Source organism: Galleria mellonella, unplaced genomic scaffold (assembly GCF_026898425.1).
Source record: "Galleria mellonella isolate WM207_F2 unplaced genomic scaffold, CSIRO_AGI_GalMel_v1 utg55, whole genome shotgun sequence".
Classification (NCBI taxonomy): domain Eukaryota; kingdom Metazoa; phylum Arthropoda; class Insecta; order Lepidoptera; family Pyralidae; genus Galleria; species Galleria mellonella.
The window spans coordinates 3,273,775-3,286,473 of record NW_026442115.1 but is presented as its reverse complement, the minus strand read 5'-3'; the positions used below and the strand labels follow the sequence as shown (position 1 = coordinate 3,286,473).

General features: G+C 30.5%; 1 protein-coding gene across 1 annotated transcript in view; it reads left to right on the top strand.

Annotated features, from left to right (window-relative positions):
* The window catches only part of LOC113521358 (BAI1-associated protein 3), a 113,137-nt gene that overhangs the window by 76,790 nt on the left and 23,648 nt on the right, over positions 1 to 12,699 (top strand). The window contains exons 12-18 of the mRNA XM_026906881.3: positions 663 to 746; positions 1,900 to 2,064; positions 2,625 to 2,676; positions 3,965 to 4,061; positions 5,069 to 5,201; positions 7,040 to 7,122; positions 10,793 to 10,856. Coding sequence (XP_026762682.2) covers positions 663 to 746; positions 1,900 to 2,064; positions 2,625 to 2,676; positions 3,965 to 4,061; positions 5,069 to 5,201; positions 7,040 to 7,122; positions 10,793 to 10,856 — 678 coding nt within the window. The remainder of the gene's footprint in view (positions 1 to 662; positions 747 to 1,899; positions 2,065 to 2,624; positions 2,677 to 3,964; positions 4,062 to 5,068; positions 5,202 to 7,039; positions 7,123 to 10,792; positions 10,857 to 12,699) is intronic.

Genomic DNA, 12,699 nt, shown 5'->3' with positions numbered 1-12,699 from the left:
ACATATCTACGTGTATAATTTAGATATTAAAATTACAAGTATAAGCGTGTTATAAATTATGTGCTATTCAGATTTATATTTCCGTGAACATAATTTTATGAAAGCCCTGGTTTACCGTTTATAATTTATACATCTTTCTAATTACCTTCCACGTCCATTGTTGTTTATAATTAAAAGCAAATATATGGTAGATAACAAATAAAAATTTATAGATCTAAATAACGAATCCGATTCGTATAATTGATTGTAACATATTATTTTCTTTTTTTGATCCCCTTCAACCAATTACACAATAAATTATCGGCCAATTTAAAATTTTCGACTCCAAAAAACACCGTTGACAGAACTAATTAACTTATCATATTGAGATATATTTGCTCTGTGAAATGAAAGCAACAATCGACAAAAGGCCTTCAATTGTATTCTGTGAAGTACTAATAAAAATACCTTTTTGTTTACAAGCAATATTTTATTTAATGACTTATTAAAGAAAAATCGTAAAGTATTATGTAACAATGTAATAAATTTTATACAAGAAAATTGTTTATTAAAGATACAATCGACTGCTGTTTATGTATAAGAAGACAAACGCATAAAATTTATACTATATTATTTTATCAGAGTTCTCGAAATGTGAACATAATAGAGTAAAATATTCACAGGTTGGAGTATCTTCTGCGATGTTTAAGTCAACTGTCACAAATGAAAGCGTTCTGGAGATGCTGTCCCTTCAACAAGGAAATCAGGCAAGTCCTCCGAATGAAAGTTCCATTCGACAAAGAGCTCTTTACATCCAAAATTAAATGTTTAATGTCTTTATTAATTAGATTCAAAGGATTCTCCCCAGCTCATAGATTGGAGTGTTTATCAAAATTTATCTTCGCTTGTATAACGAGATTTGAGTCATTTATTTTAGAAGTATCTATTCAATCAAATAACCAGATTTTCTTATTACGTATGTATTTTTTATTTCTCCTCAATAAATATTGATTTGTGAAATGGGAAAAAATAGAATTAGTTAATATACAGTAGCCACTGTCCCTTTATTTGTCCTTTTTTTTATTGGATTCGTGTGAAATATAGATTAATTATTTATTTCATTTTCCCAAATAAGTATTTTAAATATTATGTTGCAAATTCACGAAGATTTATAAAAGAATATTTAATAGTGTACACGCATCCTTTAACACCCAATTTACCTTTCGTCTTGAAACTTAAATATCTGCGTCCGTACGAGTACTGCAGGATTTCACATGAACAGATTTTCCTCAGCGTTCGGGTTGTGTTAAAAGCTGAGATTATCCCGAGAAACTAAAGGGTATTTACAAAGTCCGTCAAACATTCAAAAGATAAGTAAATTAATGATGCAAGTACCCTCTTCAATTCAAATGAATACTAATGGTGTCACTTCTAAACTGTAAAAAAGCATATTTATTGATAGAGAACCTCTTCCTATTTCCCTTTCGATACTATTGTTTACAATGCTGTTCCTCTGTACTACTTTTATTTAAGAACTTCAAATTTTAATTTGAGCAATTAGAATTTCTATATCAATCTATACAGATGGAACTAACGTGAAAGTTTTCAATATTAACAATACATCTGCAGTATTGTATACATTTATGTCATGAATAAAACTGTACTATAAAAAAGCTGTATAATTTTATATAAATACCTAATTATTTGTTACCGTTGTTATATGAGAATCAGAATAGATTATAATAACATTTATCACAATTGCTTACAAAAACAATCTAGTTTTGACGTCGAAATACTGATATTACAATGAGAATTTCACCGCTGTATTCTATTGTTTTGTTTGTATGCAAGCTCTGTAGGCTTTAGTATACCCACAGGGAATTGATTGGCTGCGAGCGCTGTCTTACAATTTTGTTTTAGGACGGAAATAGTGGGCTCACTCCGCAAAGGCACTTCAGAATGGTACGAAGCTCTTTGTGCTCAGGACACTGAATCAGAACGGGGAGAAGACCTAGTAAATCTAATTACTCTTGTGCAAATTGATCTACAGCAAGGATTGACATACTATCATCCGTTATTTGAAACGTAAGTAATATTACTTCAGCCAGCTTCAAAAAGAAGGGAACTCTCAAATTCAAAGCTATGTTTTGTGTTTATATGACTTTACCTTTACCATTTTTAAAGCAATTTCAATGAAATTGATAGGGTTTACTCTTGTGCGGGCCCTATTACGTCTTTTATCTTTACATTTTTTTAGAATATGTCATTTTAACCTGTTATCTATAACCCAAATACATTTACATTTTTATCGATTCTCACCGGTTCTCAATTCGTTTGTATTTTTTTTTAATGTTTGTTACCGCATAATTCCGTCGGCTGTAAACAGATTTGCAAATTTCTTTTTTTTTTATTAAGCATATACTTACAGATTTGTCTCATAGAAATTTTATCAAATTAAAATCTGTTCATTAGTTGAGATTTTAAAACAAAATAACTGGTTTTTCCCCAATTGAAGTTGATTTCTTTTGTGGAACACATTCTTATATTTATTAGTTATTACTTACGATTATAGGATAAAAATACAAGTCTCAGGTCTTTTAATTGAGCAAGATTTTGTAAGATAATATTAATGTTGTTTGTTTCAGGACTAACAACGTCCCATATTTTAGCGTGGTCTTTACACAAATAGATAAAATGGTAAGTAAAATGATTTTACCATTAGACGTCGTTCTTCTCATAATCCTATTAATATTATGAATTCGGTGGCTTGTAACTATTATTAGCGTATTTATTACTTAATTTCGCTTAAACGGCTAAAATGATTTAAATGAAATTTCGTACATACATATACCAGATTCTATATTATGTCATAGGATACTTTTTATCCTAATTCACACAAGCAAAGCAGCAAAATACAGTCAATAATTTATAATGATAATTCTATCGATTTTATGCAGTGTATAAGCAATTTATGTCGGCATGCAATTAAACGTATGCTATTTTCCCATCATGCATAAAAAAATGCTAACCACCTGACGCTTAATATTAGTCGCAGCAGCGTTATTACTAGTTAGTAATAACGTTGCTGCCAGTTCTGCTTCTGTATGTTATTACATAATACTATGTATATAACGATGTGAAGGAAAAGTAAACTGATAAACTGTTTTAGAATAAGATTTTTATTTACTTAAGTACCTACAAAACGTAAAATCTACGAAGGCAAAACAAAGTAAACACAATGTATTTTTTTCTTATCAACTCTTATCAACCAATTTTCTGATTTTTTTTTATTGATAGAGTTTAATCAAACTGACAATCTGACAGTTTACCTGATGAAAACTAATAACCGACATTAATTTAAAGTTTTTTTTTAATCTTAAATTTCTGTATAATAATTCTACATTATTATATTAATTTCTAAGTAGTAGCTCTTTTCTTTTAATTGAAAAATTATAAGATCTTATCAATACATTCATGGATTTAAATATTATCTAAGAATATTATATACTTGCAAATGATATATTTAATATGGGTAACCTTGTATGGGTTAAAAAAACGGTTGCTCGTTGTTTCTTGCTCGTTGACTTACGAGCTATACTGCCTTGAATAACGTATACCTTCTTCAAAACATGGGCTATCAAAAGAGAAAAATATTTCAAACCTAACAGATAGTTCCAGAGATTAGCGCATTTAAACAAACAACTACTCTTCCGCTTTACTATTATTAGTACTATTTTTATTAGTATTAGCTCCCGTCATCAGTTTTCTCCTTACAAATTAGATAATATGGGGTACTTCCAGAAACATGCTTACATACATTTAAAAGGCCGGCAACGCACAAATTTCTCTCGTGTTACTGGTGTTCATAGGCGACGGTAGCCCCTTTCCATCAGGTGGACTATCTGCTTGTTTACTTTCCTAACAATAATAAAAAAAACTTATTAGTACTTAACTATTTATATGATTTATATTTTTTATGGGGCAGGTAGCAGAAGATGTAAGGCAATGTGTAGAACACTGGGTGGCTGAAGGATGGTGCGGGGTCGCTGAGGAAGAAGTGATTGATGAGCAAGGCAACGGAGGTATGAGTTATTGGATCACATTTCGTGTCCACTTCTTCATATGCGTGGATTTCAGAAGTAGGAAATCCAATAAAATAGACTTTTAGCGCATCAAGATAAAATATACATACTAGATTTTAAGTTAGACCTCAAGGAATACGCGTGTGAAAACCTCAGCCAATTTGATGCAGTAATTTATACGTGATACCGAAACAAACATACAGACAGATAGACAAAAATAAAAAAATAAAATATTTTGTATCTTATTGTTCTTATTAAGACCGCTGATATAAATTTTTCATAAATATCTCCCATGTACAGACTTTATCTAATTACAATTATATTATATTAGTAAGATTATATCAATAAAATGTTTCACTTGTTTACAAATGAAATTTTGTATAAAGTAATATTAAATAATATGCTCTTAATAAAATAAACATATTCAAAATGTTCATTTTACCGAGACCACCTTTTTAATTCCACCTCACCATAATAATATTTACATTATTTCCACATTACGACATGAATTCAAAAGTAGGTCCTCATAAACGAAAACGACCGAAACAACCAAAAATGTACTTGAGGATGTAATAAAAAATACCGGCCTAACCACCTTGTTTTTTATTGAAAACGTTGCAATTTTCATGTTCTCTCACAGTTTTCATTTATTTATTTCAACCGATTAAGTGAGTCTTTTTACCTAGGAATATAATTATTACAGTTCTTATATACTGACCTTATTATTGCTTTCTTACTAGCAATGAAATTAATAAAGAATAGCAACGAATAAGGGGTATTATGGGCATGCCAGTATAGTACAAGTAAGTAATGCACAATCACACCAATCGTCTGGTCCTCAAGCCTGCATTATGAGGAACCAAGTAATGAAAATAAATATGCTCTGTGATATCGACGACACATTCACGTCCACGTTAAATTCTTAATAATAAATAAAGAAGTATATGTATTTTTTATTTTAAAGTTTATAAACATATGTAATAAACAGAAATGAATGTTTGATTCAGTATGTGTAGTATCGGCGAAGACCCTGCCATTTGAAGTGCTGTCAGCAGTCCGAGAGCTATGTGCAGCCGCGGCGCCCGCTCCGCCTCCGCACCTCGCGCACGATCCGCCACCGATGCTTCTCGAAGCCTACTTGTTAGTATAATCCTACTAATATTATAAATATAAAAATTTGTTACATTTGTGATGAGATGTATATATATTTGTTACTCAATTACACTTAAATGACTAAACGAATTTGAATTAAAGTTGATACACAGACTGAACTACTAGAAACACTTATAATTATTGTTATATATACATATAAACTGAATTTTACACAATGTTATCATATGTTTCTCTCAGTATCAACAAGATTATAAAAAGCAGACACGGAGTTAATGCACATTTCAATCCGCGCAGTTTTTATCCACAAAATTTTCGTATCTAAGATGATATCTTAAAATCTTAGCTTAAAATGTATACGGATAATAATAATCGCAGCAGCTATAACAGCTTTAAAGTAGATCATAGGCTTTTACAATCTTATAACTTTATTCATGAAAAGTGGTATTATCTATGACTTTGTTGTAATCGATCAATTCATTACACGATGTCTATTATAAGAATAAATTTAAATAAATAATGCCAGTTCTGAGTACTTTTTATGAATTTTTGATCTAAAATTTTGAAGTTTTTTTTTTTCTTAATAAAACAAACTAATAAATCGTTTGACTTTGCATTTTATAATAGATACCTAAAATTTATATCGTAATGAATGAATGTGAAATAGGTACCTACTAATATCTACTGAATATTTCCTGTTGCAAATACATTTATAAGGACCGTCTCGAATCACTCATAAATCACATATTACGGTCTATTTACTGCACGAGAATGTTGTGAGTTAACATGCTTCCTAATCTTGAATGTTAAACAAAAAGTAGCGTCCTCCAAAAGTTTCAGGTTCATTAAAAACGCCACAAATGCGTAGCAAGCTCGGGTCATGAAAAAGTTTTACAGGCTTATAATGCAAAAGCCAATGGGCTCACATTAATTAGGTAGCATTAATAAGTTTGGGAAATCATTATATCTATAACAGTGTACTGCGTGGCACCAGTATTGTTGGACTTAGTCGTCTTTGAATGCTGCCAAGTTCCTCCATCGAAACTTTTGAATACAGTTAAAAGGAAATATATTTTATACGTGAGCCTTTTTCTGTAGGCATTAAGACAAAAATATGAATTCCATAAAGGGATGCGTCGCTTTGACCCTTTCTATTGATTGGATAACTTTTATATTGTTTGCCGCATTCTTACACGGTATGTATTAATACGTAAATACTATGGCTTTAACGTAGCAGCATGGTGAATTAAGTTATAGGGCTCATTGACTAAAATACGATTGAACGCAACAATAGATAAATCATCCCTCATACTCGTAGATAAACTTTACTTGTCCAGAGACCAATCAATTTGCTTTAACTTTTCAAATTCTACTTTATTTTAAAAAGAGTAATAGTCGAGTTTCTTGCCCATTCATTTTTCTCATTTGAATTTCTCAAAATGAATGTATAAAAATACTTAAAAATAAGTATTTTTAAATCAATTCATTCATTTAAATTGCTTGTATTTTTTTTAATAAAGTTTGAATTTCGCTAACTTTAATACTGACTTTCGGATAAAAACATCAAAGTCGCGAGGTAATGTCAAGTATTTTTTTAAAGAATTGTGTTTAAAAACTTATATAGCAAATATATAAATCTCTAGTAATTTACATCAGTAGATATTATTTATGAATAACAGCATTAATTAAAAATATATTTTGTGAAAATTGTGTGTATTATAAATAAGAAGTCGTTATGATAAACCTTCAGTTTTTAATAGTTCCTATTTAGAAAATCTCTTAAGCGGACGCTTAGTAGATGTATGTACCTACAGTTATCATGCAGCCAGATTGAGTGCACCTCATTTACGTTACCTATATATTCGCAGGTGGTTCGAGCCATTAATCGATAGATGGTTGGCAGTTACTAAGACCATGGCTTTGCAGAGAGTTCGCGCAGCTGTTGAACTAGGTATCTTACTCGTGTATATTTATATCTAGTTATATAATAATATGCTACTTAACACAGCTTTGTCACATTCTTTTTTCTAATATTTCAACAGAGTTTAAGAAGGGATTTGTAATACAAAGCTTTTTTTTGTCTCATTACTGGACCGAATATCTCCTTATAAGAGATTCTTGTTTATTATCATGATACTGATTAAGTGGCTTGGTATTATAGGGCAGCAGTAGTGGTAATATAAGGTTTTATTTAGAGTTTTTCTTCACTTGTATTAGTGTATCATTTTATTCCTTTATTCATCTCTGTAGAGTTCTTAGAGCTAAGAAATAGTAAAATATTATGTAAGAGAGATTAGTATTTTACATATTACATTATATAACGATTAAAGATTGTATCCCACAAAGAAAAACGGTTTCAATTCTGATAAAACCAGTTATTTTGATGTAAAAACTGAAATACTAAACCGATTTTGATAAAATTTCTATGGAACTAATCTTGTTTAAAAGGATATACTTACTCCTTTCAAAAAAGAAAAGTATTTTCCAAACCGGGTTAGAATTGACGGAGTTATGAGGTAACAAATATAAAAAAATACAACCGAATTGAGAATCTCCTACTTTTAGAAGTTTGTTGAAAATTATAATCAAATATTGTAAAATACATATTACATATGTATATAGGCAAAACGTTTGATACTCTCATCATCATCACGTATTAACGTTCCTCTACTGAGAAAGGACCTCTCATCTTAAGAGGATATTAGCCTACTCTTTGCCACTTGCAAATTCTCGGGATACCGTAATGTAACCAACTTACAGTGGCCAAAGGCAAAGAGGTCAAAGGTAAACAATCAAAACGTTTATCAAAACTATCAAACTGATATTGTTTATATATAATATATTCTAACTTGGATATATTTACTAAATAACTTAAATACATAGTTAGGTTGTTTACTAAATTGTATGATATAATAGTAAATATGTATCTACCTAAATAAAATAAGAATATAGTACATAATTTATTAATATGAAAAACTTTGTATTGTAACAATTTCTTTATTTAATGCAATATTCATTTGATAGTGATTAAAGATTGTGTCCCACAAAAAAAACGACTTTACTTATATCAAAAGTAATTATTTTGATCTAAATATTAAAAAATTACTGAACCGATTTTGATAAAACTTCTGTAAGGTCTTTCTTTCAGATAAAAAGAATTTTCCAAGTCAGTTTAGAACTGACGGTGTTATGAGGTAACAAACATAAAAAAACAACCGAATCAAGAACCTCCTTTTTTTTAAGTCCGTTGAAAATAATTTTTTTATTAATTAATTATTATGTATCTACAAATTTCTTTCATAAAAATCTGACTATTTTATAGATATTAATGTGAGGAGTGTTTATTCTTATGAATATATATGAAATCAATAAAACGATATATATCGTTTTATTGATATATATATTATCACTAATCATTATATGAATCAGAACAGTTTACTGAATAAAAACTGATAATGTTATATATATCATTATTAACATGCAACATGTTTGCTTTGGTATAGGTAGAGATTTTACATTGTCTTTTATCGCATTAGATAATGTTCCTAAGCAGTATACGCTAAGACTAATAAAGCCTACTACTACTTCGCTATATTTAATAAAATACACTTATCACGTTTGATACAGTTATTTCCGAGTTACAAACTAAATCTAGAATGTTGTTCAGCAAAACACGCAAGTTGCGCTATGAAACAGACAACCGTCAAAATTAAAGTTACACTACTTTCAAAGCAAACGCCAGCGAGAATATAAGATCTTAGGATAGAAATAATAAAAAAAAACACCAACCGAATATATGACTTAAGGGATTGTATTACGACATATTTTTAAATGAACAGGACTAATTGTCGAGAGGCCAAAAGGCAAAGGTTCACACCCGTGGCCGGGCGGGTGGCCATTTAGATAAGTATCGAAATCTGAACTGCGTCGTGACACGAAAGCTTTTATTGGCTTCAGACAATTATAAGGTTGCGTCTGATTTGTTTGTATGAATATTAATTTTATATCTATAGGTACTTATTATCAATACCTACATATGGGTATTCAAAACTTGAAGAATATATTGATTGTGTTCTAAGTATTTAGTGTAAAAAAATCTTGAAATATTATTTTACAATGTAAACACGTAATCATTATCATCATCATATCAGCCTTTAACTGTCCACTGAACATAAGCCTCCCCCTTGGGTGGGTTTTGCTAGTAGTTGCCACGTTTGACAAGCGGATTGTTAACTACATTCAGGCTTTAGAGATGTTTTAAGAGAAATGCTGCTGCCCATCCCTCGCCCTCCCTTAGTCGGCTTTTACGACACTAACGGGAAAGGAAGGAGTGGCCTATTTAATACCGGGGCCACATGGGCAAAACACGTAATTACATTCGAAAATAGACAATTTTAATAGAATGTATTGTTTTTTTTTCGCTTTTTATCAATAAATTACTAAAAATACAATAAAAGTACAGTATATAATTTTATAAGGTCCTGATGCACCCAAAGACCAAATAATTCTATTTGTTAGTCAATAAAATTGTTAACATAAACATAGGTACCTAAGCGTTATTATGAATAATATGCGTGATGGAAATTAATTTCGTTTAACGCAGTATATCGTGTTTAAAATTACCTCCGTAGTGAACCGGGATTGTGGATAATGCAAGTTTTTTTAAGGACGAAAATATAATAATAACACCGCCTACCCTGTTGATTTACGATGTCAGGGTGAAGGATGACAGGGAAAGATAAGGTCAAATCAGTTAGCCCATTATGACCTATTCGTCGGGAATTAACTCCGTTTTCCTCTCTTCCAATAACAATGTATTAGATTTTTTGTTATTGTATAACAAATCGTAAAAATTGAACATTCTGTATATTAAGGTTTATTTCAGTAAGCAATAAAACTAAAAGTAATAAAATTTTCGAATCGATGTCTTAGTGACGTCATCACAAGAAAAGGATTTCAACGTCATTTTATAAACAAGTAGTAACGTCTATTATTATTTTTATTGAAAGACGAGCTTTTTAAACGACACTGTGACCTTTTTATGAACTTTCGTGCTCGCCCTTTTTTAAAATTCGCTGTTAATTTTTATCAATGATAAGAATTTTGAAATGTACTTTGTAGCGATGTTTTTATCTCCTAAGGAGCGTGTTTTCAAAGTATTTTTTTTTTCGTGTATATATTAATGGACTACAGCTATACATTAAGTACTGCGGCATTTCTTCCTCATTGTAACAAATCTGCAAATGCTTTTTGGGCATAAGCCTAGTTGGGCCATATGCTTGTTTGGTTAGCAGTGTCCAGTGAGAGCCTTGTTAGTGACGTCTAACAAGGGCACTTACTCTCACTGGGCATTGAAGGGAAAAACATTAAAGCGAAAAACAAAATATAAAATATTCAAGTCCATCTTACATTTTTTTTTATTATAAATATATAGGTAATTCTTGATAAGAAGAAATTGAACATTAACAACAAAAAAAAAATTACATATACGGGTCTTGTTACTTAGTACTTGTAAACAAATAAAACGACACAAACTCTGTTTTTTTTTTTACAACTTAAACTTGTTTAAAATAATTTATTTAAAGTGATCCATTTATAACATAATTGTGTTCAATGTTTAGATCGTGCAGTCGAAGGTGAACACCTTGTGAAGCACAGCACATCATCAGTAGACACGGCTGCATGGTGAGTCTTTATGTATTTTTTTTATTCAACTTAGAATGGCAAACAAGCAAACGGCCCACCTGATGGAAAGTGGTAATCGTCGCCTATAGACATGAGCAGTACCATGGACATAACTGTTTCGTTCATGATACCCCCCCCCCCCCCATGCGTTGCCATTTCTAAGGACTCAGGTGTTATTCCTCTGTACCCTGTAAATTCACTGCCATATCCCACCCTTCAAACCGAAACACAGCCATGCAAACACAACTGCTTCGAGGTTGAAATACGAATGGTACCAATGGGAATGGGAGTCCAAGTAAATTATAAAGTTCACTTGGATTTATTATTTGGTTACTCCATTTAGTAACCAAATAATAAACAGTATATGTATATATACTGTTGCAATCATAGGAATGTGAAGCAGTGGTATATTAAATCGCTACATCACTGCGGTCGCAATTATCATCATTACAGCAACGAACAACAACATAACTTATATTGTTGTTAATACCGTGTTAAATTATTTAGTGCTATTAGGAATAATATTATATATCTACTGATATATGGTTGCACAGTTACTTCTGTGATAATAATAATATTTTTATTCAAATGAGATACAGTTACATAAAGTACAATTTATAATTTATATTGAACGAGAAAAATATCTGCTGTTACCTAATATTTAGTACACTTTATTTAAACAAAAAAATAAATAAATAAGGAAAACTATGTGAAAAGGTGAGCACGTGTGCGTGTGTGTGTATAAGAGTTAGTGAGTGCGTGCGTGCATGCTTGTGTATGCGTGCAAGCTTGTGTATGCGTGCAAGCTTGTGCATGCGTGCATGAGTAGGTACGTGTGTATATGTATGTGCATAGTCAGAATCAGAGTTTCATGAAATTCTCAGTTTCCTCATAATTTAATGAAACTAAATATTTTTTTATAAGTTTATTAGCCTGTGATGAAGTATTATTATTCTTTATTTGGCAACATTTAAGTATATTATTGTATATGTAAAGATGAAGAAAACGTGGTAAGCGACTTGCAAACGTGGTTTTAATACATGGAACATGAATTGATTGATTGGTACTTAGATTAATTTTTGTACGTGTATAAGATAGACAAAGATAAGTGATTATCACAACAAGCGTGGCATTACGCTATAAGGTTACATGAATGTCGTTCGTTTTATGAAAAATAGTGGTAATTAAAAAACCAATGTGTGATGATCAGTAAGTCTTATTATCAAAATTATTTGTATTTTTAAAATACAATCTTAGAGAAAAAATGAACAATGCCTTTTCATGAATCGAGCAAAAAGTTTGATAGGCATTTCAAACAAAGCTCGGCCTCGTTTCTCCCAATTTCAGATATTATATTTCAATATCGAAATTGAATACACAAAATGGAAAATGAAATTAATATCCAGTAAGTACTTACTTATTGAGCAATATTTTTTCTATCCTATTTTAGTTAGAAAATAAATAAAAAGAAACCAGATATTTGATGTCTTCTTTCAATGTAAAAACAAACAAAAGACATACGTAGATCGATAATCCTCCTGCCCATAATATATTCAAAGACATGTGTCACATTCCATTGTTCATGTGTCACAATCAGTCCAAATGATTCCTGTCCGTATCAAGATAAATAAATACTATTACATTTTATGTAGACAAATGTATTTGATATGTTAGTTAAAAAACAGTGTAAGTTTCTCAAAGTGTTAGCACATTTCTATTGTTAAATTACGAGTTAATAAACATAACAGCGTTCATTATTGAAGTTCAATATCTCTAAACCTTAGATTATACTCTAAAAATAAACTGAAGTTAGTGTCGTTAGACGTATTACAGCAAAATACAC